Genomic DNA, 26,433 nt, shown 5'->3' with positions numbered 1-26,433 from the left:
GTGCCTCTGTGATAATATATTTAAGAAAGGGCACAAAATGCCAGACAGGCAGAAGAGGAGGGAACCAAAAGAGTAAGAAAGAGCAGAGGCAACACCAGCAGGAGGAGAAGGAGCAGGTGCTTCATGGTGGAGCAGCAGATACCCACACTGCAGCCTAGGGACAACCCACACTGGAGCAGATGGATATTCCTGAAGGAACTGCTGCCCATGCAGAGCTCATGCTGAACAAAGGAAAGGTGTGAGGAGGAAAGAGCAGCAGAAAGAAACCACTATGTACTGACCATAAACCATCCCCCTATGTCCCTGCACCACTCAGCAATGAGGGAGAGGAGTATGGATTAAAGGAGTGAAGATAAGCGTGGAAAATGAGGGGAGGAAAGGTGTTGGTTTAGTGTTTGCCTTTTTGTTCCCCGCTAGCCAAATAAGTAATTAATTATTATTTTTTAATTGGCAATAAATTAAAGAATTTTTCCCCAATTCAAGACTGTTTTTTAATTGGTAAGTAATCTCCCTGTCTTCATCTCAACCCACAAGCCTTCTCATCCCTGTTCTTCCTATTTTCTCTCCCCAAGTCCTGCCAATGGAGGGGTGAATGAGTGGCTGGGTGGGATTTTGGTTGTTAGCTATGGGTAACCCACTATGCCAGTAATTTTATTTTGTGTAAGACAGCGTTATCCAGGTAAGCATAGCTGTTAGCAAAGAAATATGTATGTACATGCAAGAATAGGTTCACTATTAGCTATTAAATCTGTCCATATGGAAGCCCTGCTCTAGAGTGTGTACTGTCTCATTTATTTTAGCCTCTCCCTAACCATCTCCTCCTGGTTGTGGATGGCATACTCACCTGGGGAAATTTAAGTTTAAACTCAGCTCTTGTACTATTTTGAATCTGGGAAACAGGGGTTTAAAATAAGCTACAGAAGAAAATCCAGTTGTAAGAAAAAAGCTGTGATTTGGATTGATTGAGAACAAAGAAAACTATTATCTGCTGTCTGAGAAAGAGCTAATCCGGCATGATAGGATCCTCATGGAATATCTGCATGCTAAGAATCCCATATCTTGTTTTGAAATTCTTACCTCAACTGTAAAAAACTTATGGGTCAAGATAGAAAAAGTTCAGTAAGTGAAGGTGAAGTGGAAGAAGAGGGAAAGAAAACAAGAGAAGTAATGCAAAACCAATCACTCACTGCCTCCCACAAGTAGACTGATGCCCAGCCAGCTCCTGACCAAAAGACAGCAAACGTACCTAAGCTCTCCTCCTCTCCCTTCTTATTGCTGAGCACATCATATGGCGTGAAATATGATTTTGGTTGTTTTGGATCTTTGGATTGGTTGTGTCCCCCTTGCCCCCAGATGCAACCCCCAGTCTATTCACTGGAGTGGCAGAGGGAGAAACAGAGACAGCCTTGACACTGTGCAAACACTGTTCAGCAAGACCTAAAACACTGGTCACATTTGTATTGGTCACAAATCTAAAATACAGCACTCTATAAGCTGCTGTGGAGAAAATTAACTCCATTCCAGCCAGGCTCAGTACAACCTCCACTCCATATTCCATACCATTTTTGTCATGTTCAAGTCCCACACTATCCAATACAACCTCATTAATCATCCCTTCCTTCTTGTCCTTTGATTTATACACAGATATCATTCTCTTAGACTACGGGCCATTCCTGTAAAATATCTGTAAAATGTTCCTAAAATGTCCACTGAGTTCATTTAGTCCATGACTTGGGTTCCATCTGTTATGGTGGTCAGTTAGGACAGGAGAGGCATGTTGTGTTGAGTTACGGGACACTGAAACCAGCTCAGGCTGGGTAACTGCTGCCTTGCTTGGCTTTTTGCAAGGCTTGTTCTCTGTTGGTTTAGGTGATTCCTGCTGTAGTACTTCCTAAAATATACAACTCAAATTGTGGGTTATTTTTCCCCAAGGTTAAATCTCTTGAGGTACACATCAGATTTCGCCATCCTCCCACACCAAGTGTTCCTGGGTCTTGAGCAAAAGCAGTCCCACAAACAGGTTTGCCTTTTCCCAAGGGAGGAACAACCCATGCTGTTTTTCCCAGCCAGTTCCCTACATGTACTACAGGGACCTTATCTCCTTCGACAATACATAGGGGTTTTGTTTGGGCAGGTCCAGGTTGGTTAGCTAATCTGCTGGTATTAATTAGCCAAGTGGCTTCTGCTAAATTTGTATCCCACTGCTGACATGTCCCAGTGCCCCTTGCTTTCCGTATAGTCTTTAACAGTCCATTGTACTGTTAGATCTTTCCAGAGGCTGGTGCGTGATAGGAAATGTGACACACCTGATCAATGCCATATTTCTTGGACAGGTGCTTATGAGATTGTTTCAGAAATGAGTCCCATTGTCTGACCCAATTCTTCCTGGGGTGTCATGTCACCACAGAACTTGCTTCTCAAAGCCCAGGACAGTGTTTTGGACAGTGGTATGGGTACCATATGATGTTTCAGGTGGTGGTATGGGTACCATACTGGCCACTTTTCTTGTTCTGCAATAGCTAGGGCGAGTTGGATGGCTTTCACTTCTGCACATTGACTTGATTCACACTTCCCTTCAGCAGTTTCTGCAAATTGTCATGTGGGACTCCACACAGCAAGTTTTCCACCTCCAATGGTTTCCCCACAGCAGTTTTCCACCTCCAGTGGTTTCCCACAATATGACAGGACCTATCAATAAACAGAGCATATTGTTTATTATTTTCTGCTATTTTATTATACAGTGAGGCCTCTTTGGCATGAATCACTTCCTCGGGCAATGCTCCAAAATCTCTGCTTTCTGGCCAGTCAATGATCTCTTCCAGGATTCCAGGGCAGCTGGGGTTCCCCATTCAGGCTCATGGTGTGATTAGCACTACCCATTTACTCCATATAGCATTGGTTGTGTGATGGGTAGAAGGAATGTTTCCTTTGAACATCCAATGCAATATAGGCAATCATGGTGCCAAGGGAAGCTGAGCTTCAGTATGAACTACTTCTGAAGCATCCTGAACCCCTTCATATGCTGCTAGTGTCTTCTTTTCAGCTGGGGTGTAGTGGGCCTCAGGTGCTCTACACTCACAGCTTCAGAACTCTAGAGGTTGACCTTGGATCTTTCCAGGTGCTTTCTGCCAGAGGCTCCAGCTGAGGCCATGCTCCCTGGTGGCAGTGTAAAGCAAATTTCTGACATTTGATCCTCTCTGGACTGGCCCAAGGGCTACCGCATGACCAATTTCCTGACTGATCTGTTCAAATGCTTGTTGCTGCTTGGGAACCCAGTTGAAATAGTTCTTCTTTCAGGTCACTCAACAGAGAGGACTTACAAGTTGACTATAACCTGGAATATGCATTCTCCAGAATCCCACAAAGCCTAGCAATGCCTGGGTTTCCTTTTTGTTAACTACTGGGAACATGGCTGTTATCTTATTCATCACATCTGCTAGGATGTGATGACACCCTCTTGCCATTTTATTCCCAAAAACTAGATTTCTTGTAAAGGTCATTTGACCTTGTTTTGGTTTATGGCAAAACCAGCTTTCAGAATCATAGAATCATAGAATGGTTCGGGTTGGAAGGGACCTTAAAGATCATCTAGTTGCAACCCCCCTGCCATGGGCAGGTACACCCTCCACTAGACCAGGTTGCCCAAAGCCTCATCCAAACTGGTCTTAAACACTTCCAGGGATGGGGCATCCACAGCTTCTCTGGGCAACCTGTTCCAGTGCCTCACCACCCTAACAGTAAAGAATTTCTTCCTAACATCTAAGCTAAATTGACCCTCCTTCAGCTTAAACACATTTCCCCTGTCCTGTCACTACACTCCCTGATAAACAGTCCCTCACCATCTTTCCTGTAAGCCCCCTTCAGAAACTGGTAAGCTGCAATTAGATGTCCCTGGAGCCTTCTCTTCTCCAGGCTGAACAATCCCAACTGTCTCAGCCTGTCCTCATAGCAGAGGTGCTCCATCCCTCCAATCAGCTTCGTGGCCCTCCTCTGGACTTACTCCAACAGCTCCATGTCTCTCCTGTACTGGGGCCCCCAGAGCTGGATGCAGTACTCCAGGTGGGGGTCTCACAAGAGCGGAGTAGAGGGGCAGGATCACCTCCCTCGAACTGCTGGTCACGCTGCTTTTGATGCAGCCCAGGACACAGTTGGCTTTCTGGGCTACAAGTGCACACTGCCGGCTCATGTTGAGCTTCTCATCAATCAATACCCCCAAGTCCTTCTCCTCGGGGCTGCTTTCAATCCATTCCTCACCCGGCCTATAGTCGTGCTTGGGATTGCACTGACCCACATGCAGGACCTTGCACTTGGCGTTGCTGAACTTCATGCTGTTCACATGGCCCCACCTCTCAAGCCTGTCAAGGTCCCTCTGGATGGCATCCCTTCCCTCCAGCGTGTTGACCACACCACACAGCTTGGTGTCGTCGGCAAACTTGCTGAGGGTGCACTCGATCCCACTGTCCTTGTCGCTGACAAAGATGTTGAACAGTGCCGGTCCCAGTACCGACCCCTGAGGAACACCACTCGTCACTGTTTTCCACTTGGACACTGAGCCGTTGACCGCAACTCTTTGAGTGCAACCATCCAGCCAATTCCTTATCCACCGAGTGGTCCATCCATCGAATCCATGTCTCTCCAATTTAGACACAAGGATGTCATGCAGGACAGTGTCAAATGCTTAGCACAAGTCCAAGCAGATGACATCAGTTGCCCTTCCCTTATTCACCGATGCTGTAACCCCATCGTAGAAGGCCACCAAGTTTGTCAAGCACGGTTTACCCCTAGTGAAGCCATGTTGGCTGTCACCAGTCACCTCCTTATTTACCATGTGCCTGAGCACAGTCTCCAGGAGGGTGTGCTCCATAATCTTGCCAGGCACGGAGGTGAGACTGACCAGCCTGTAGTTCCCTGTGTCGTCCTTTTTACCCTTCTTAAAAATGGGGGTTATGTTCCCCCTCTCCCAGTCAGCGGGATCTTCGTCGGACTGCCAGGACTTCTCAGATATGATGGAGAGTGGCTTAGCAATTTTGTCCACCAGTTCCCTCAGGACCCACAGATGCATGTCATCAGGTCCCATGGATTTATGCACCTTCAGGTTCCTTAGATATTCTCGAACCCGATCTTCTCCTACAGTGGGCGGTTCTGCATTCTCCCAGTCCCTGCCTTCTGTGACCTGGGCAGCGTGGCTCAAGCGTTTGCCAGTGAAGACTGAGGCAAAGAAGTCATTGAGTACCTCAGCCTTGTCCATATCCTGGGTAACCAGGTCACCCGTTTCATTCTGGAGGGGACCCACATTTTCCCTCGTCCTCCTTTTCTCACTGACATACCTATAGAAGCTTTTCTTGTTGTCCTTGACATCCCTGGCCAGACCAATTTCTGTCAGGGCTTTGGCTTTCCTAACCTGGTCCCTGGCTGCTCGGACAGTTTCTCTGTATTCTTCCCAGGCTACCTGCCCTTGCTTCCACCCTCTGTAGGCTTCCTTTTTGTGTTTGACTTTGCCCAGGAGCTCCTTGTTCATCCATGGGGACCTCTTGGTGGTTTTGCCTGACTTGCTCTTTGATGGGATGCATCGCTCCTGAGCCTGGCAGAGGTGACCCTTGAATATTAGCCAGCTGTCTTGGGCCCCTCATCCTTCCAGGGCTTTGTCCCATGGTACTTTACCAAGCAGATCCCTGAAGAGGCCAAAGTCTGCTCTCCTGAAGTCCAGGATAGTGAGCTTGCTGCACGCCCTCCTTGCTGCCCTGAGGATCCTGAATTCCATCATTTTGTGGTCACTGCAGTCAAGGTTGCCCTTGAGCTTGATGTCCCCTACCAGTCCCTCCTTATTGGTGAGAATAAGGTCCAGCATGGCACCTCTCCTCGTGGGCTCCTCTATCCCTTGGAGCAGAAATTTGTAAGAAAAATCTGGATTTTCTTCTCCCTTTCTCAAACACTTCTTCAGCTGTGTTGCCCCACACAGTGATCTTCTAACATCTAATTGGATTCTTCTTCTGTGTCCAGGCAGGTAGGCTCTTATCTTGTTGACTTGCAGTTTCCGCAGTTTTCCCTGAAGGCTGGAGCCTCCTTATGTTCTGGTTTATACTCCTTATACACCTGCCCTTGCTGGTGGAACATGGAGAACTGAAGACTCCCAGACTTGGAAAAACACTACCAAGACACTAGAGTGATATCAAAATACTTTCCCATACTAAAAGACTAAACACAGCACTGTACTAGCTGTTAGGAAAACTACTAGGAAAATTCCTGAGAAAAATAGCTCTATTGTGGCCTAAGGGCTTCAGCGAATCTAGCCATGCATGCTAAGTAAAGCTAAGCAAACAGCACAAATCACACTCCATTATATTCCTAAGTAATTTATTCTAATTACAACCTACTTATTTACATTAAACAATTAATATCCCTCAACACTGGCATCATGAAGACTTGGGGGGGGACGGCTCCTATGACTGGAGTGCTGGGATGGAAGGAGACAGATTCTTTAGGAAGGATGGGTCAGGATTTAAAGCAAGGGCAGGGACAGGGGACATTATAGCAGGGGGCTGTTACAGGCCACCTGACCAGGAAGACTGAGCAGATGACGCCCTCTATAGCCAGACAGGAGCAGGCTCACATTCACAAGCCCTGGTCCTCATGAGGGACTTCGACCACCCCAACATCTGTTGGAGGGACGACACAGTGTAAGTATAAGCAATCCAGGAGGCTCCTGGAATGTGTTGATGATAACTTTCCTCTCCAAGTGATACAGGAGCCAACGAGGAGAGGTGCCATGCTAGACCTTGTTCTCACCAAGAAGAGGGGCCGGTGGGGAACATGAAGCTCAAGGGCAGCCTTGGCTGCAGTGACCATGAAATGGTGCAGTTCAAGATCCTTAGGACAGAGAGGCGGGCACACAGCAAGCTCAATATCCTGGACTTCAGGAGAGCAGGCTTTGGGCTTTTCAGGGATCTGCTTGGTAGAGTACCATGGGACAAAGCCCTGGAGGGAAGAGAGGCCCAGGAAAGCTGATTAGTATTCAAGGATCACCTCCTCCAAGCTCAGGAGCGATGCATCCCAGCAAAGAGGAAGTAGGGCAAAAACGCCTGGAGGCCTGCATGGATGAACAAGGAGCTCTTGGACAAACTCAAACACAAAAAGGAAGCCTACAGAGGGTGGAAGCAAGGGCAGGTAGCCTGGGAGCAATACAGAGAAAGTGTCCAAGCAGACAGGGGTCACGTTAGAAAAGCTGAAGCCCTGATAGCATTACATCTGGCCAGGGATGTCAAGGGCAACAAGAAAAGCTTCTATAGGTATGTCAGTGATAAAAGGAAGACTAGGGAAAATGTGGGTCCCCTCTAGAAGGAAACAGGAGACCTGGTTACCTGGGATATGGAGAAGACTGAGATACTCAATGACTTTTTTGCCTCAGTTTTCATCGGCGAGTGCTTGAGCCACACTGCCCAGGTCACAGTAGGCAAAGGAAGGGACTGGGAGAATGAAGAACCACCCACTGCAGGAGAAGATCAGGTTCAAGTCCATCTAAGGAACCTGAAGGTGCATAAATCCATGAGACCTGATGAGATGCATCTGTAGGCCCTGAGGGAACTGGCGGACAAAATTGCTAAGCCACAGTCCATCATATCTGAGAAGTCCTGGCAGTGTGGTGAAGGTCCACTAACTGGAAAAGGGGAAACATAACCCCCATTTTTAAAAAGGGAAAAAAGGAAGACCTGGGGAACTACAAGCTGGTCAGTCTCACGTCTGAGCCCAGCAAGATCATGGAGCAGACCCTCCTGGAACCTATGCTCAGGCACATGGAAAATAAGGAGATGACTGGTGACAACCAACATGACTTCACTAAGGGCAAATTGTGCCTGACAAATTTGGTGGCCTTCTACGATGGGGTTCCAGTTTTGGTGGATAAGGGAAGAGCAACTGACAACATCTACCTGGACTTGTGCAAAGCATTTGACACTATCCCGCATGACATCCTTGTTTCTAAATTGAAGAGACATGGATTTCATGGGTGGACCACTCAGTGGATAAAGAATTGGCTGGACAGTCACCCTCAAAGAGTGTGACTCTCACACAACGGATCCATGTCCAAGTGGAGACGAGTGATGAGTGGCGGTCCTCTGGGGTCGGTATTGGGACGGGGCACTGCTTAACAGCTTTGTCAGTGACATGGACAGTGGGATTAAGTGCACCCTTAGCAAGTTTGCCAACACCACCAAGCTGTGTTGTGTGGTCAACATGCTGGAGGGAAGGGATGCCATCCAGAGGGACTTTGACAGGCTTGAGAGGTGGGGCCATGTGAACAGCATGAAGTTCAGCAAGGTCAAGTGCAATGTCCTGCACATGGGTCAGGGCAATCCTGACCACAACTACAGGCTGGGTGGAGAACAGATTGAGAGCAGTCCTGAGGAGAAGGACTTGGAGGTGTTAGCGGACAAGAAGCTCAACATGAGCCGGCAATGTGTGCATGCAGCCCAGAAAGCCAACTGTATCCTGGGTCGCATCAAAAGAAGCGTGACCAGCAGGTTGAGGGAGGTGATCCTGCCCCTCTACTCCACTCTCATGAGACACCACCTGGAGTACTGCGTCCAGATCTGAGGCCCCCAGTACAAGAAAGACATGGAGCTGTTGGAGCGAGTCCAGAGGAAGGCCATGAAATGATCAGAGGGCTGGAGCACCTCTCCTGTGAAGACAGGCTGAGAAAGTTGGGGTTGTTCAGCCTGAAGAAGAGAAGGCTCTGATGAGACCTTCCAATACCTAAAGGGGGCCTGCAAGAAAGCTGGAGAGGGGCTGTTTACATGGGCATGTAGTGATAGGACAAGGGTTAATGATCTTAAGCTGAAGGAGGGTAGATTTAGATTAGATATTAGCAAAAAATTCTTTACTGTGAGGGTAGTTTCCACCTCTTATGATTTCTATCTCTTTCCTCCCCTGTCCTCCTGTAGAATAGACTGCCTCTTCTGATTCTTCCTCTCTGCTCCTCTCAAGAGCAGCTGCTTCTTCTCTTAGTAGCTAAATTGAGCTCTGCTTCCACTGTTTCTTCATGAGTACAGGAGCTATGGATTTGGTCTCTGATTTACCGTTTCAGTTTGTGTCGCCTCAGAGCACGAGACCTTGTCAGTGCCCTTTTGTGGGCTCTTAGATCAGGAGACCCTCTTACATCTCTGAGGGCACTGGACAGTAGCTTCATAGGCATGGGTCAGGTCCCAACACAGCTTTAGAATTCACTGTATTTCACCTCCCCTCCTTGGGGGTATGGTGTTTTTGTCTGATGGGTTTACAAGCCTATTCAGGTGTGAAATCCCAAGCTATCAGAAGCAGTAACAGCCCTATGCACCTGCCCAGCTCCTCCCATACACCCTACCACCCCAGGGATCAATTGCCTTAGAGCATGTATGGCATCCCCAATTAGTTGTTTAACCTTACAAACAATAATGAAAATCAGGGTCACAACACACACCAGTATGAACGGTCTGATTACATGAGGATGTTGAAGGAACTGAGAAGCCATTACATCAAAGGCTATAAAAACCTATCCTGGAGGAAAGGAAGGGATAGGTGCCATTCTTTCCTCTTTCCACAAAATGTCTCTCAGAGGACAAAAAGGGAAAGGTATAGTTGCTGGTTTTGTCCATGAAATGGTTCTAGAGTACTGGGACACCAGCCCAGAGCCAAATACCAGATTAGGCTGAAAGCCAGTGATTTTATCATAGCTCTCCAAAGCAAAGAAAAATAAAATGATAAACAACACACTAAACAGCAAAATCCAAAAACAGTCATTAATAATTCTTGGAGTCTGATGTATAGCTAGAAAGGAATCAAGCATCAGAATATTTGAGGAAACACATAAGTCAGCACCCAAAGTAAATATGCTAGCGTCATGATCTGCAACAGCCACTCAAATAACAACTAAAGAGGTATAACAGCTAGAAGTTTAATCTGGCACTCTCTAATCAAATCTGTTATTAACTTGAAGGCCTTGAGCTCCATCTTGGGCACCAAAAAAGACTGTTGTGGGTTAACTCCAGTAGGCAGCTAACACACACAACCACTCACTGACTTCCCCCCTCAATCCCAGTGGGATGGGGGAAGAGCAAAGGAAGACTAAAAGCAAGAAAACTTGTAGGTCAAGATAGAAATTGTTCAATTAGTGAAGGTGAAGTGGAAGAAGAGAGAAAGAAAATTAAAAAAACCCAAATGATGCAAAGGCAGTCACTCACCACCTCCAAGGCTGACTGATGTCCAGCCAGTTCCCAGGCAAAATATGGCTAACCTCCCCAAAATTCCTCCTCTGCCTTTTAATTGCTGAGTATGATGTTATATGGCATGAAATATCTCTTTGGTTAATTTAGGTCATCTGTTTGGTTGTGTGTGTGTCCCCCCAACTTTTTGTGGGGGACATAGGCAAAAACAAAGAAATGCTGACGTTGTGCAAGCGCTGTTCAGTAAGACTTAAAACATTAGTGTGTTGCAGTGCAAGTTGTTGTTTGTGCAGTCACAAATCTAAAACACAGCACCTTATGAGCTGCTATGAAAAAAATTAACACAATTCCAGACAGACTTAGCACACTAGCACAGCCAAAACCAAAAATCTAACAGATAAAACAGCTCAGTCTCATTAGAATCATCTTGAACCTGACTAGCCAAAATATAACATTACATTACCTATCTCTATCATGAAGATGATTGCCTATTCAATCATCCATTAAAAACAAGCTATGTCCCAGGGATTGGACAAACAAAATTATACAAGATTGTGAATTAAACTTAAATTGTTAAATTAAGTACAGGTAAGTGTAACAGTTTTACATCTTTCAAAATTGAATCCAAGTTTTAGCAAACTGCTGTTTCACATAGTTATTTAAATAATCAATATAAAATTAAATACCTGGCATTTCTTTAGTTCCCTCTTTAGCTGAAGAATTGTGATGTGATGTGGCTCTTGGCTGGTCCCAGTCTCTGTGTTAGTTTCCTGCATGGTGAGAGCTTCCTTCCTCACTTCCTGTACCATAGTGATCCAGCTCTGCAACCTGTCCCGCTGACTTCTTTTTAAGGTAATATCATCATTCAAATCAACCAGAAATGGGAAGGCTTCATCTACACAATTTCTATAACTGAAACATTGAACCTGAAGCCGGGTAAGCTGCTCTTCAAGTGAACTGATACGAGTTCTTTCTTGATTTAAGTCGTGTGAACACTGATTACTCACTTGCTGGTTCTGCAGAGCTTCTCGAAGCAATCTGATTTCAAGTTCCATTTCATCAATCCGGTCTTGATCAGGGTTGTAATTTACAACTGGTTTATTTCTAATGTTTTTTGCTCTGTTGGCATATTTGAGGGAATTTAAGGATTCATCAAAGTCTGATGAGGATGGACTTATACACGTTATCATCACAGTCTTGGCATTTCCTCCAAGGGAGTCTTTCAGAATACGAGTGATTTTAGCATCCCTGTATGGAATATGTACGCTTTTCCTTTTTGGGTCTCCAAGGGCACTGATGACATTTCCCAAGGCCAACAGACCACTATTGATCTGAATTGATTCTTTGAAGCGTTCACCAGTATTTCCAGTCTTTGTCACCCTCTCTGATCCTGCCAAATCCACAAAATGAAACTTTGAAGCGATCATCTGGACTGATTTCCAAGATGAATCCTGTGCAGCGTCAGTATTTCTCTGAGACTCTGCAGACTGTTTCTGACAAATACTGATGGTAAAAATGGCATGAGATCGACTAGAGTGCTCATTCATTTGTGTTGTGCCTGTGTGACGAGCTGCATTGCCACTTTCCAACAGGCTTATCACTTCATCTGCACATTCTACTTGGAATTCCTTAGCACCGACAATCACTTCAAACACCAAACCAAAAAAAGTAAGAATAATTCAATTAATTCTAAGCTCTTCAGCAAAAGTTTACAGCAATTAGGAATAGTCAAACTATAAACACAAATTAGAGAAATATACAAGCCTGCATTATTATGAGGCCATAGAATACAGCTGTAGAAAAATAAGACATAGGTATGTGAAAACCATGAGGTACAACACTTCTGAAACCTGCAGATATTTAATATATGAGTATATAGTGACATAGCATTTGAAACAATATCTTAAACACGATACATAGCTTTACTTATTTACACATTGCTATATTCAGTTTGCAATCCAGTGCCATCTAGAAAAAATATGAGCAAGGTGAACTCTAAGGATATTTTGCCAGTTTAAAAAAAAAAAGACTAAAAATAAAAGAAGTTTGTAGCAGAAATTATTCCTATCCTATGGTAAGAATAGAATTTCTGTTCTATATAGCTTAGGTAGTTGGGCCTTTTGGACAGGTATCTATTAGTAATCTAATAATGTGGAAGTGTACTTCTACCAAGTACTCCTACCAAAGCACTCCTACCAAGCATATTTTTTGTCCTTTGTTTTAACGAAGATGGAAAATGTCCTAGCACAACCAACTGAAGCTGACTCGAACTGTACTAAAGAAGAGAAACACTTAAAAAATATTGTGGGGTCCTTATGAAGCAATGACAGTCTGCACGATTTGTGCTAAATTAGTGCCTTCTTCCAGCTACGGACAAGAAAACCATGCCAGCTCAATGCAACAATGTATTAATATTAGAGCAAACACAACAATTAGACTATTAAAAACAAACAAACAAACAAAACCAACCAAACAAACCCAAACAGATGATACAATTTCAAAATAAAATATCTCTGCAGTGGATTCTTTAGCATTTTCATGTAGTGGACAACAGAACTACCGTATTAAGTTTTAATTTCAAAGCCTCCAACAAATATTAGATGCTACTCTTAATTAAATGTTTTCTTCTACTCATTTCATAATGAATGGAGGGCAGATATTTACGGTATAAGTGGCTTAACAATTATCATTCTGAAGTAAGTAGCAAAGGTTTAACCTTGAAATACTTATTCAAGTGAATAATGCCACACTATTGTGTTTCTAGACAGAATCTGCAGAAGCAATAACCGTATTTCTACTTTAACATTTGTTGCCATTTCTGATGGAACATCTATATCATTCACAGGCATCTAAGCCCAAAACTGATTCAAATCAGCTAAACTGAGTTTATATTCTGAAAACGTAACTTTTTTTTCTAGTATTAGTAATGAATAAGCTCTTTCAAGAGAAGACAAGAATAACTTGGCACACAACTGAAACCAAACATACCAAATTTTAGAGCTGAAATCCTACCTGTATTTCCCTTTTCATCTTCTCGGATATGTAATTCTTTCACAGATGTCTCCAACTCTAATAAATCTCGAAGTTCTTCCTTGTAAACCTCTATATAAGATACTTTCACATGGAAGTCGATGTTACGGTTTTCAGAAATATGCTGAAATAATTCCTGAATAGCCCGTGGGATTATGCCCTTTTCATTCTCTGCAATTGATGCTAAAATATAAGCAAAGATGTCACAGAAGCTTGCAGTCATTCTGCTGCATAAATTACAAAGACTGAAGATTGAGAGAAGTCTGTGAGAGTTGCTACTCATACTGAGGAATGTGAAGAGTGCAGTGTTCCCAAGGATTTTTATAAATATTTGGTTTTCTGGGGTTCAGAATATTTGTTTGCATCCATTAATAGGATTCAAAGTTAAGTTCTAAGTCACAGAATGTTATAGTGGTGAAAGTTATGAAAAATATGGAGTCTACTTTAAATCTGTACTCCTAGGAGTACAGATTTCATCTCTATTCCTATTAATTATGGTTGGCAATGACATCTCAAGGGTTTGAGAAACTATAAATTCCACTAAAATAGAGCAAAGACCATTAGGAACTTGGTGAGACAAGATTTATGACCAATGTTAACAGTAATTTCCTATTTTTTCAAAGTAGATATGGAACACTAATGCCAAACTCTGGTTTTTTTTGGGGGGGGGTGTGTTAATTTTCAACATAGGACAATGCTTCCATAAATAATTTGTGTTCTTCATTCAAGCATATGGAAACTAACTCTTTGTCTATGAGAGGATCCCAAGAATCTTTTTTACTAAAAAAACCAAAAAAGTTGCTCACATCTAAGTATAAATTCAGTAAAAATACATATAAACCCAAAATTGCTGAGCTATGAACAACCTTAGATTGTGACATCCACTACCTAAAGAATTTGGCTGGCAACGGTACTTACAAAAACATTAAACAACTACTACAAGAGGAAAGACAAATGGAGTTACAACAGTAAGCAGAATTAAGAGGCCAAGTGAATGAGGTTCAACAAGGCTCACTGCTGGGTCCTGCACTTGGGTCACAACAACCCCATGCAACGCTACAGGCTTGCGGAACAGTGGCTGGAAAGCTGCCTGGTGGAAAAGGACCTGGGGGTGTTGGTCAGCAGCCACCTGAATATGAGCCTGCAGTGTGCCCAGGTGGCCAAGAAGGCCAACAGCATCCTGGCTTGTATCAGAATCAGTGTGGCCAGCAGGACTAGGGAAGTGATCGTCTCCCTATACTCAGCACTGGTGAGGCCACACCTCAAGTACTGTGTTCAGTTTTGGGCCCCTCACTACAACAAAGACATTGAGGTGCTGGAGCGTGTCCAAAGAAGGGCAATGAAGCTGGTGAGGGGTCTAGAGTACAAGTCTTATGAGGAGCGGCTGAGGGAACTGGGGTTGTTTAGCCTGGAGAAAAGGAGGCTGAGGGGAGACCTTCTCGCTCTCTACAACTGCCTGAAAGAAGGTCGTAGCCACATAGGGGTCAGTCTCTTGTCCCAAGTAACAAGTGATAGGACAAGAGGAAGTGGCCTCAAGTTGTGCCAGGGGAGGTGTAGATGATTGGATATTTAGAAAAAATTCTTCACCAAAAGGGTTGTCAATCATTGGAACAGGCTGCCCAGGGAAGTGGTTGAGTCACGACCCCTGGAGGTATTTAAAAGACGTGTAGATGTGGTGCTTAGGGACATGGTGTAGTGGTGGGCTTGGCAGTGCTAGGTTAATGGTTGGATTCAATGATCTTAAAGGTCTTTTCCAACCTAAACCATTCTGTGATTCTATGATTCTAAATAAAGGGAAGATTTCAATACCTACCAAGAGAGATAGAACAATCTATTTATATCCATTTGGAAGTCTTAAATCATAAATTTCTATGATGTCATAGAAATGTCTCTCAAAAAAAAAAGAAAGTAAATATTGAGCAAGCAAACAATTAATTGCCTAATGCAGACACTTTCAAGGTAAGATATATGTAACAAGAATTTCCAAAGCACTGCATTTCAGGAAGAAATTTTAGTTCAAGTGGCATGTTAAAATGGGGAATGAGAAAGAGCACTTTATAAATTAGGGGGTTTTAGACATTTTTGGTATAGTGTAATTTATGGAGAATTTGTTTTTAGAACAGTTTAATTATCACATAAACTTTGGAAGTATTTTTTTACTATATCTTTTTTTCAGTAGCCTTTAAAAATTCTGCAGCATTATCTGCTATATATTAAATATTTAACTTGCACAAATACATTGTTCACCAGCTCAAAAAAAACCAACAAATTTTCTACAACCTACCAATGTGACCACCTCCAATGGTGTAAGTCTTCCCAGAACCTGTCTGTCCATATGCAAACACTGTAGCATTGTATCCTTCAGTCAAAGACACTAGAAGAGGCTTAATGCAAACGGTATAAACTTCTTCTTGGGTCGAGTTTTTGCCAAATACAAAATCAAAAGTGAAGACACGGTCTTTCCCAATTATAATTTGTTGTGTATTTGGGACTAATCTCACACAGACTTGGTGGTTATGAAGTACTTCTTTAGAAAGCAGGGGTCTGATTCGAACTGCAACTTTAACTGGGATCTCCTCCATGCCAGACTCCATCCCTGTGCTCCCCACTCGGTATTCACATAGTCAACAAGAAATCTGTTACCACTCCTGTGTTCACCTCATTCACAGCTGTCTGCAACTAAGAAAGAAAGTTTTCCACGTTATATAATAAATAAGAATTAATTTCCTGCTGCAGTACTAAGTTGACATTTCCTAAAGAATACATACGCACCATTAAACTCTTGAAAAGTACATGATATGGGAGCTTGCCTCTATTAATTTCCAAGCTAGCAGACTTAACCTTAGGTCTGAAAGTTGCCCAATTGTCTATTTGAACGTAATGCAGCCATACCACTCAACGATATCACAAGAGCTTGTTAATAAACACTGTTGATAAAGCATATGCTTACAATGAATCCTCTCATTTTCCTTTTCCTGCATTCATCTGATTCTAATCTGCATGTTTAAGCACATATGTAATTATTTTTTATTAATTCTATATTTTAGCAACCATGGTTCCTTATACTGCTCCCTGCATATTCATTCCTACAACATAAGCACTGTACAGTAGCACAATGGTAAATATCAAGGAATAGCCTTTCTTTACAGCTGTCTTTCATGAACATTCAAAAATCCTCACAGGTACCAAATGCTGATGGATCCCAAACATATCTTTTTCTTTTTTTTTTTTTCCCTAAGAATCTTTGCAGTGCAAGGGAAAGTTTACTGAACTTCCTACTTGCTAAACTCCCACACATTGCCTTTAAGAAAGCTGTATTATGAAACTGGCAAAATTCATCAGCTAGGCCCCCAAAAATCAAGTCTGTTGAAAACAAACAGGTTTAAACAGTTGTCTTGTGGTTGCAAAGAGAAGAGCTTTCGCATTTCATTTTATTCGATTTAGTTTGAGAACTGGGTCATCCAGAGTTGAGAAACTATCTGAAGTTGAAAAAAAAGACAAGCCCCATTTTATTAACTGAGCAGAAGTAAAACAAATAAACAAAGCATGAGATCAAAATTAGACTCATATCATAAAGGACATGGCAATCAGAAACAACTATATAGACTTGCTTACTACAGATTCAAAACATATTTTGATCAATTTCTGGTTTTATTTATCCAGGTGCATTATTTTTACCCCCTAGCAAGTACTGCTTTAAAGTGCTGACATTCCCCCCTCCCCTGTAAAATTATATTAAAAAAAAAATTAATCCGAGTCACAACAGAAAAAAAAAAATAAAAAAAAGAGAGGGAAATCTTGTTCACTATTTCATAAAAGACCATGGGCCTATGAAATAGTTCCATGCCAGAGCCACAGAAATACTCTGGTGTCAATACGCTGTATGCTCTTGGTTGGCAGAAGCAAAGACAGTGGAAGGCTTTTTGCTGGCAGAAGTATTTTGAGAGCAGGCCAGTACATTTTCCACGTTTACCATGTCTCGAAGTGCGCCTTTTACTCCAAACCTGGAAGAAGCCGGGAACGTGATCACGCCTGGGTCTCGGAGTCGCCCGGGGCCGCCCAATCCAGGCACCCGGCCTAGCGGGACCGTGGACTCCCGCTACGGTCCGGCGTGGTCCGCCGTCCTGCGCCCCGCCAGGCCGTCCCCCGGCTCCCGCACCGCCGGCCGCTGACAGAGGGGCAGAGCGGGGAGGTCGGCGGGCCGCGGCGGAGCCAGGCGGGGCGGCGGCGGCCGGTCTGTACCCGTTGTTTACGGCGCCTCGCTAGGCAACGGCGGCAACGGCCGGCGGCGGCGGCGGCGGGGCCCGCGGCGCACAGCGCCCCCTGGCGGCGGGAGGAGGGCGGGGAAGGGGCGGGCCCGCAGGTAGGGGCACGCCCCCGCGTGGCTGACGCCGGCGTTGCCTCACGCTCTGCACACTAATGAAAACGCGTACGCGGCCCGTGCGGTTTATGTCACAGCACTGTTTATTTAATGAACACAATAGTTGAGCTGTTGTCAAGCGCGGCCATGACAGGCGAGTGTTTGCTGAATACAAGGGACAGACGAGGCAGTTGCAGGCATGGCACGCCTGCCTGGAGGGCGAAGGTAGGCCCCTACGCACGCATACGTGTGCAAATACATGTACGTACACAAATACAGGAGTATTCGTAAGCCTTGAATTAACGTGACTTCTTTGGCAAAGTTCACACTGTTAATTCCAGTCATGCCAAGTGAGATATTCAGAGAAAAAACAGCAAGCTGTTAGCACATCATCAGAAAATGAGCATTTGATTTTGCTAGTGCCCAATTAATACATGACAAACCACCATGTCAAAAGCGTAACTGCAATTTAGAAGACAGCTGTTGTATTGATGCGTTATCAGACTGGCCTTAGTAATATATACACCGTACTCGGTGAAACGGAGTATCTTTCATCTCTTCCCTGTGATCCCTGGCATAGTCCCAAAGATAATAATCGAGTAAAACCGCATTGATCTTTTCACGCATGTCCTGACCCTTCTTCTCATAGAGCTCCAGCAGGTGCTTGCAAATCAACGCGCAACACCAAATAGAACAGCCACGGATCTCCACCTCCTCTTTATCTCCAGACTGGAAAACTGTTCCTGCAGGACACAAGAGAAAGCAATCCAATTATGTCGAAGAGACAGAAGCCCCAGGATAGCCTGAATTCCTCAATTTGCCTTTTTTTTCTTTTCTTTTTTACCCGCAACATTCTAAGACTGCAGTTTTAAGGCCTTACAACTGCTAACACTGTTGCTATGCATTTTCTAAGATTGCTTTAATCTCACTACATGCACTTATAAGTTTACCCCCATTCAATTAAAACATCCAGTATTCCAAAGAACAGCTGTTTTAAGAAAAGAGCAGGTGTTTGGGTTATACTGTACATTACATTACTATTTCTTTGCTTGTGGAGACAAAAAGGATAGTCAAACATAATTCCAAGACAGCGTTATCCTGGCAGAAAATATACTAAGATTTAAAAAGAAAAAAAAAAGCCCCCCCCAACCAAAAAAAATCTTAAAACCATATATATATATATAAAAAAAAAATCTATGGATTCATTTGTTTGAATGACTTGAATGGGAATGTCCTTACTAGGATCCATGGAAAAGATAAATTATCTACATGATCTATTTAACATATACATACAGGCACACAGAGATACACAGCTATTCTATTAAGATCCATGGATGACTGCATTCATCCATTTATCCTACTGTGTAATTTAAAATTGCATCATAGCAGTCCTACCTCCAAATACAGTAATTCTATAGTGGAAAAGGGATTAGTTTATGTTTTTATTCACTGAAGTTCATGGTTAATAAGTGCTGGAAAATGGAACCATGCTTAAAAATTAGATTCTAGTCTTATTCAATTAACTTCATTTAAAGCAATTTTTTTTAATGGATGCTTATAATATTACCTTGCTTGCCACAAGCAGTTCAGTACAGATAACGAGGCATCCTCATGCTCTTACATCATCTCTAAATTAACAAAGAAATCGTTGCTTCTTTTATCTAAACCTCAAAAATCACAACTATACTCATGCTGAAACGTGGTTTTGGCAACAGCAGCCCTTCAGAAACTTGGAGATCAACTGGCTTAGGGTGTCTTTAATCCTTCCCTTACCAATGTTTAATCCAAGGAACTGCTAGATCTTTATGAAAACATAACCTTAAGATCTCATTCAACATCACTGTTAGAGAGTAAGTTCCGTCCTGTTACCTCATCACTACATAAGAAGTCCTTGTTCCCTGGAGGAAAAAAAAAAAACAAACAAAAACCAAACCAAAACACATACACATAACCCTTACATGGGCAAACCACTCCATCTTAGAAGTAGTTTTAGTCTACAATGGCAAGAGGTAAGATTATGTGGTATTAGTAAGGAAGGAACAAACCTTCACGTAGTTTCTTCATCAGTTCTTCAGAATACTTCATGGCTTTTAAGTGAACAAGAACTTGAGGAATTCTGTAGTCAGCAAATATAGTCAGAGTAGAAATATCATCAAAAGAGCCATCTCCTTTGCCTTCTAATACACTCCATGTATCAGCCACAAGTATTTGTGCCCGTTTGTAGAAAGACACCTTTTTTTTCTGATGAAAGAATTTACAAATTATTTAAGTGCCTGAAACAGCAATAAATATAGCAAATGACATGTACAGAGAGAGACAGGCAAGAGTGACATTGTTCTATGAAATAAACTACCATTTGGTTAAGGAGACATAGTAGTTAACTAAAACAGCATAAAAATGCAACATAAACAGCTTAAAATCTAAACAATATTGAACCACAAACAAGTATCATATGGAATGCTAATAAATAAATTGAAATAAAAGAAAAACATAATAAAAGTCACTGCAGTGGAGTAAAAATTGTTTAGACTCCACGTGGATCTCAGAACACATTAATACTGGTTTACTTCCACTTGGCAAACACTGTAGTTGGAGTCCAGCAACTTTAATTCTTAATTCTTTCAGAAACCCTAGAGTTCATCCAACCTTTTATTTCGAGGAGAGAAGCGTAAAAGGCCTGTATTGGATTAGACAATTAAAACATTTCATTAATCAATTTATCCGTATGTTAAGGAAATAAAATTCTAGTGAAAACTTCAATGAATGCTCCTGTGTTGTGTAGTGTATCTTGCTGGTTAAAGAGGAGAGAGGAAAATTAATTCCAACAGAAGGTGTATTCACAAATACAAGATTTTCTTAGATACTATCATGGTTCTATATTTGTCAAAACTTTTTTGCTGGTGCTAATCCTGCAAAAATGTTTATGCTTTTGTGACTACTCACAAGGGGAAAAACTAAAGACAGGCTACGATCTGTATGCTGTTGAGGTTTTCACTCTATGACGAACACAGTGTGTGAATGTAAATCCACATCTTGAAGAAAAAGAGGTATTGGTGGGTTATTGTTTTTTCCTCCCTTTATAGCTAGATGAGATTTTCAACTTTTGACGTGCGCCAAACAACAGTATGTAACTGGAATGTTTAATCTGAAGTACAAGTAGGTGGGGATTCAACTTACTTCCAGTTTTATTCTGCCACCCTTCATATCACCACAATTTAGAAAAGGCATTTTAAGCTACTTTAATTTTACTTTATTGCTAAGATGCTACTATTCCTGACAGCAAAGCATATTTTTGTCATTAAATGCTATTCTCCAGAAACATTGAGAACAAGATCTCCATTTCACAGAACAACTTCTGCAAACATCCTGAAAACTGCTTCCTTCCCTGTGCTTCCTTCTATACTTGTCATAGATGCACAAACTTACTTCTAGAGAACATACATAATTTCATACGTTAAATAAAAAAACACCACTTGAAACATCACAACAGCAAGTAAATAATTAATAGACCAAATCCCATCATATCTCCTACTGCCCCAAAGCTAATGGACATCGCTCTTTTAATAGCATTAAGATCTTTTCAGTATAGTAAAAACCTGATCTTCTTTAGCACCGCACTATTTTGCAAGAGCAGAGGAAGGAAGAATTCAAATGCAACTTTTCATCTCATGTTGCAATTTAATTTGGAAGAAAGATACTGTCCGGGCCTTAGCACTGAGCAGATGAATTAATAATTTGTTTCAATTATTGCTAATTTTTGTGCTGCACAAAACTTCTGAAGTTTATGTACAATTCTCAATATGGAAAAGAATATTAAACATTTCTAGTAATTTTTCCCACCATTCTTTTCAACAGACAGCAAGGAAAGCATTAGGTGGATGATACTATGTCTCAAAGATAGTATGAATTGTCCAAAACCAGAACATTTTACCAGATGGCAATACACTTTTTTTTTCTCTGCAACACCCTCGCTTTGAAGGAAAAGCTACTTGTGTCTCCTCTCCACTACAATGAGCCAGTATCAAGAGATACAACTAATTATGACCAACGATATTAAAAGAAGAAACTGTATTGTGTTGGCAAAGAGCAAAATGGGATAGCACAGCTACTTAAAAAAGCAAATAGGAAGATCATGCGAATTTTACAACCTCGGTCTTAGGTGATGGGAAATAAAAGGTAAATACACACAGCGTCAATGACTAGAAGCTCAGAAAGGACTCCATTGTGTCTGCATCAGAACATGAAAGCCCTGATATGCGAGTATAACATAGTCCAATATTTAAACTTCCACCAGAATTCAAATTCAACACAGCATCTAAATATGAACTATCTACCCAAGGACAAAAAGGGGATTTTGGTTTACACTTCACTTTTCAGAAGCAAGAGAACATTGGCAATTTCTAAAATTACATTGAGGACTGTGTAATTATGAAAAAATACTTTGTGTATGTGTTTGGAAAAACATAGCCAAAGAACTGTGTTAATTTTAGAAGATCACCTAGAAGGTCAGAACACAGAGCTGCAGTAGTCTATGACAGTATGATTCTACTGTAGAATAATTTATTTTATGATCGTATGTGTTTCTCTTATGGAGAGTTACTGAAAAACACTGGTTTGCTATTGGATGTCTCACCATCTTTTCAGTTCCCTCCTAACCCTTTATTGAAGGCAAAGTCTTACTTGTGAGAGCGATAGAAATGATGTTGATATTGTGATCCATGGCACCTCACATTAGGTCCTAACACTGATTATTTAAAAAAAAAAAAAAAAAAAGAACAAGTAGGGTGTAAACTTGGTCTACATTATTTCACCCACCTTCAAAATACACATCTTGCTTAGTGAAAGCAGAAAAACAGCTTCGATATTCATGCAACAGGCTTTACTACTATGTCAGTGCTTACGGTCTGGGATCATTTTTGGAACATCTTTTCATTCTGTGGTCTGCTGCTGCTTTTAGGGAGGCTTGCTTTATAAAGCACTCAGCATCATCTCATGAAAGACATTACGTCAATGAATACAGTCACTATAAAGATAAGAAAATACTCTATTTATCACTTTACTTGGAAAATATTTCCTTTTTGATCATAAAAATCGCCCAAAAATTACTTTATATGTAAAAAAAATCCCAATAAATTAAACGAGTAGCTTCAAAGATTAGTTAGAAAGAACCTCTTGATTTTTCATGCAAACATATCTTACTTCGTAGCAGGACACAAAAGAAAATAAAATCATGCCACCTACTGAAGGGTAGATTTAAGTGATAAATGCAATAGGTTGAAAGCTCCAGTGACTGGTGTTCCGGGAAGTTACCTTGAAAAGACTGCACAGACTATTAGTATAGATTGCACTGTCACTAGAATAAAGTCTTTTGGACATAATGATGTAACAGTTCAATACTACTGCAGATGGAACTGAGCATAGGAGCAGCTACATGTCACTGATGCTAAATAAAGATCATGCCTGTATAGGCAAAACCAGAGACACAGACAATACCAGATAGTCTTTGTTTACTTCCCATCAGTTTGTCTCAGGAAAACGGTTCCAAAAAGCTTCAGTACATTGTCAACCCTGACAAAACTATGGGTTTATTCTGGCCTGTAGTCATTTGTGCAATGCCTGTTGCATTAACAACAATTATAGCGTGGATTCCCAGTTGTTGTACATTTTCACAGTTCTACCAGAGTTTCGTTTCCTTCATAAGCTGTGGAGATCCTCAAGGTAAAAGAAGATAGATGGGGGGGCAGGGAGGGTTGGTAGCAATTCAAGGCGGGGGGGGGAAGGGAAAAAATATCCTGATTTTTCAAGCAGAAATTATCTCAAATATTATGCATTTGTAAGGACTACAAAGGAGTCGTGATCTAACTGGGAACTTGGAGTGTATCAAAATAAATTACAACAAAGTGATGAAGACAGAGACAGCGTATGAAAAAAATGGCTCTCCTCTGGGGAAAAAGGTGACTCTTGCCATACATTCCTGACTAGTTAAGAACTTAAGAAAAATCAAGATTCTTTACTGTTAATAAATTGCGTGATTTTGTTTTCAGAGGTTTAGACTGATAGAGAAATGAAATCTCAATTATTTTACCCCATCTTAACAAAGAAAGTATACTGTGGCGCAAGAGTATTATTTAAAAAACCTTATTCCCTGTCCGTATGACTCATAGCAATTTACATAATTAAGATCAACTGCTCTAAAGTCTTATTTTCCTTTCATTATACAGACCAGTATCTTCACTGATTTGAGGCAAAAATATTTAAATAATAGTAATTTTCCTTCTTATTTCTCTTGAATTTTACTTTTGAATACACTGAGTTCCACAGAAACATTTCTGTTCATTTTCCATTTCCCGGATTAAAAACCCCAACAATTCACAAATATTAGACCAATTCTGAACTATCCTCTCAGAAAAATTTACATAGACAAGAGTTATCTTTCAAAGTCACAATGAGTAAAGAGTAAATTCTTATCACAAGAAAGTAAATGTTAGAACTACCTTACCTCAAATACAGCTTCATCTCTGTAAGAAGGAAAATTTTCCAGTATTAGATGTAGTAGTTTCTGAGCATTTTTCTCACTCATTTTAACACAGGTGAGGAAAGAGCCTCCAAACTTCTCTAAAAGAACTGTTCCACTTTCATTCAGCACCTGATGTCTTTCTTCAATCAAAGGTATGGGCACTTCTGTGTCAGAGCGAAACACATGCCTAACTTGGTCAAGCGTCATGGTGGCAAAATACGATGCACTGGTAATAGGTATTCCTTCAGAAAAGTAAAAATAAGATGTTTAGGCTACAATAACATATCCTAAAACCTAGTGGCCTGCTATACAGATGAAAGCATTTATACGTCAAGATCTAAAGAGTCTATCAACTCTTAAGATCAACTGAGTGTTCAGTGATAACCTCACTCACACAGCTGCTTGAAACTAAATTTCTGTTCGCACACAGTGCTTCCTTCTACAGGTAAGAATTTCCAACATGCAACCACGAAACCTTTCTCAGTTTTATATGTAGTTTTCCCCCAACTGCTTAGTCTTCATCTTTGAGCGTGGTGCTTACGTAGCACACTGGCAAGCACAGTTAGCGAGTATAGTCGGCACGGGCCTGTGGAGATCCTCAAGGTAAAAGAAGATAGATGGGGGGGCAGGGAGGGTTGGTAGCAATTCAAGGGGGGGGGGGGGGAAGGGAAAAAATATCCTGATTTTTCAAGCAGAAATTATCTCAAATATTATGCATTTGTAAGGACTACAAAGGAGTCATGATCTAACTGGGCACTCCCTTAGGTCCCAATCATAGCGTGCATTTGCAAAAAGTATCTTAACACAAATCTTCCCTTAATTTACAAACGAATACATAGGAAATTAATTAGGACTTCCATCTATACGTAGAAATAGGTTTGTTTTTTTTCTGATGACAGCAACAAGCGTGAGCACTAGAACACCGGTGTCGGAGGCATACGGGTTTTCAGGCTCCTGGAGCCGCTTTGGTACTAGATTAGTCCAGGGGATTCTCAGTGTAAGCCTCGTTTTCTCTTTTGTCATGGAAATACACGATTTGTCTTCAGAACACACGTGAAACAACAGAAGTTCACTACAGAAATTCCTTAAAGTCTTTTCAATGGAAAAGAGATAACCCGATTAGACCCACCATCTACGCAGCTTCAGCACAAGGCACTGTTAAAGCCCTCACAGTCAACCTCCCCCAGGCTCTACGGGGCGGCCTGCGCACGGGGATTTACCGAAACGGCAAGCGAGAGTTTGCAGAAACAGCGCCCGTTTCTGAGGCGGCGCTTTCATCTTACGCTCATCGCTCGGTTTCTAACGGCCACCACCCCCCGGCTCCTCAGCGGAGCCCGCACCCGCCGGGCGAGGCGAAGCGAGGCGCTGCCCGGTGCCCGCGGCCGGCGGGAGCCCCGGTCCGCTGCCGCTCACTAACCGTCGTCAAGGGCCCTGTTGACGGCAGCGCAGAGGGACCAGTAGCCGCTGTACGTTTTACCCTTGTACTTCACCAGATACTTCTGCTCTTCCTGCTCGGACCAGAAGGAGAAGTTGAGGGTGTCCACCAGGAACACCCAGTTCACCGCCTCCTCGCTGGCGGCCCGCGGGTTCAGCTCATGGAGGCTCTTCCACCCCGCCAGCCCGAACTCCGCCGCCGAGGCTTTGTCAAACAAACTCTCCGCCACCCGCCGCACCCCCTCCTCGTCCACGGAGACATCTTTGCTGTTGCCGGCTATAAACTTGGCGGACTCCAGCGGGGACGGGAACACCTCCATACTCGGCCGCCTCTCTGGGTACAGTAAACACGGACGCTTTCAAAGCCAGCCCCTCCGTCGTGCCCCCGCCCCTCCCAGCCCGCGGAGCACCGACGGGCAGCGGCTCGGCAACAAGGCACCCCGCCGCCCGCACCCCAGCGCACCTCACGCCTTCAGGCTGCAGCGGAGCTCTCAGTCCCGCAGCCGGTCCTGGATCAGCAGCTGCGTGAAGCGCCGCAGCGATTCCCACTTGCAGCGGCCGCGGCCGCCCCTCACGTCCGGACCCGCGTTGCCGCCGCCGCCGCCGCGCAGGCGCCCGGGGCAGCCGAGGCGGGGCGGGGCTTGAGCCGTGCAGCGCGGCGGGCCTCCCGCATCCACGGCCCGTGGCCGTGCCGCCAGACGTGACCCGCGGCCCCTCTCCTTCCAGACTCACGGCAGGGCGTAGGGACAGGCGCCCCCCTCAAGGCCGAGGCCTCCCACCCAGCCGGTTCCCGCGCGGCGAGGCAGCCTTTAAAGAGGAGCCCCGCGTGGGGCACGCCGGTTCAGCCCGCGCGGCGGAGCTGGTCCTCAGCCCCGGGTACGGTAAGGCCGGACGCGCTA

General features: G+C 43.1%; 2 protein-coding genes across 6 annotated transcripts in view; both read right to left on the bottom strand.

Annotated features, from left to right (window-relative positions):
• KIF27 (kinesin family member 27) overlaps positions 1 to 17,508 on the bottom strand; it is a 33,562-nt gene extending 16,054 nt beyond the window's left edge. For all 3 annotated transcript variants that reach the window (XM_075740149.1, XM_075740147.1, XM_075740148.1), the window contains exons 1-4: positions 17,228 to 17,508; positions 15,508 to 15,902; positions 13,206 to 13,406; positions 10,880 to 11,838 (exon numbers count right to left, since the gene is read on the bottom strand). In XM_075740149.1, coding sequence (XP_075596264.1) covers positions 10,880 to 11,838; positions 13,206 to 13,406; positions 15,508 to 15,817 — 1,470 coding nt within the window. In that variant the 5' untranslated portion in view covers positions 15,818 to 15,902; positions 17,228 to 17,508. The remainder of the gene's footprint in view (positions 1 to 10,879; positions 11,839 to 13,205; positions 13,407 to 15,507; positions 15,903 to 17,227) is intronic.
• Positions 17,509 to 17,664: 156 nt separating this feature from the next.
• QNG1 (Q-nucleotide N-glycosylase 1) lies at positions 17,665 to 26,138 on the bottom strand. Of its 3 annotated transcripts, none has more exons than XM_075740367.1 (5): positions 25,988 to 26,138; positions 25,518 to 25,868; positions 24,083 to 24,342; positions 19,629 to 19,824; positions 17,665 to 18,326 (listed from the first exon to the last, which is right to left on the bottom strand). In XM_075740367.1, the coding sequence occupies exons 2-5, from the start codon at positions 25,852 to 25,854 to the stop codon at positions 18,094 to 18,096; spliced, it is 1,026 nt and encodes a 341-aa protein (XP_075596482.1). In that variant the 5' UTR covers positions 25,855 to 25,868; positions 25,988 to 26,138; the 3' UTR covers positions 17,665 to 18,093. The 3 variants fall into 3 exon arrangements, with proteins under 3 accessions (XP_075596482.1, XP_075596484.1, XP_075596483.1); XM_075740369.1 differs by having other exon boundaries at positions 25,998 to 26,138; XM_075740368.1 differs by having other exon boundaries at positions 26,003 to 26,135.
• Between the last annotated feature and the right edge of the window lie 295 nt (positions 26,139 to 26,433).

Source organism: Balearica regulorum, chromosome Z, assembly GCF_011004875.1.
Source record: "Balearica regulorum gibbericeps isolate bBalReg1 chromosome Z, bBalReg1.pri, whole genome shotgun sequence".
Taxonomy (NCBI): Eukaryota; Metazoa; Chordata; class Aves; order Gruiformes; family Gruidae; genus Balearica; species Balearica regulorum.
This window is presented reverse-complemented; position numbering and strand designations above follow the sequence as displayed.

What these genes read in the sequence shown, in the direction of transcription:
- QNG1 (XM_075740367.1), bottom strand. Translation starts at nt 25,854, where the DNA reads ATGGAGGTGTTCCCGTCCCCGCTGGAGTCCGCCAAGTTTATAGCCGGC. An exon ending in CAACAGGGCCCTTGACGACG is followed by an intron (nt 24,343 to 25,517) that starts GTTAGTGAGCGG and finishes ACTTTTCTGAAG; the next exon opens with GAATACCTATTACCAGTGCA. An exon ending in GAGATGAAGCTGTATTTGAG is followed by an intron (nt 19,825 to 24,082) that starts GTAAGGTAGTTC and finishes TTCTTTCATCAG; the next exon opens with AAAAAAAAGGTGTCTTTCTA.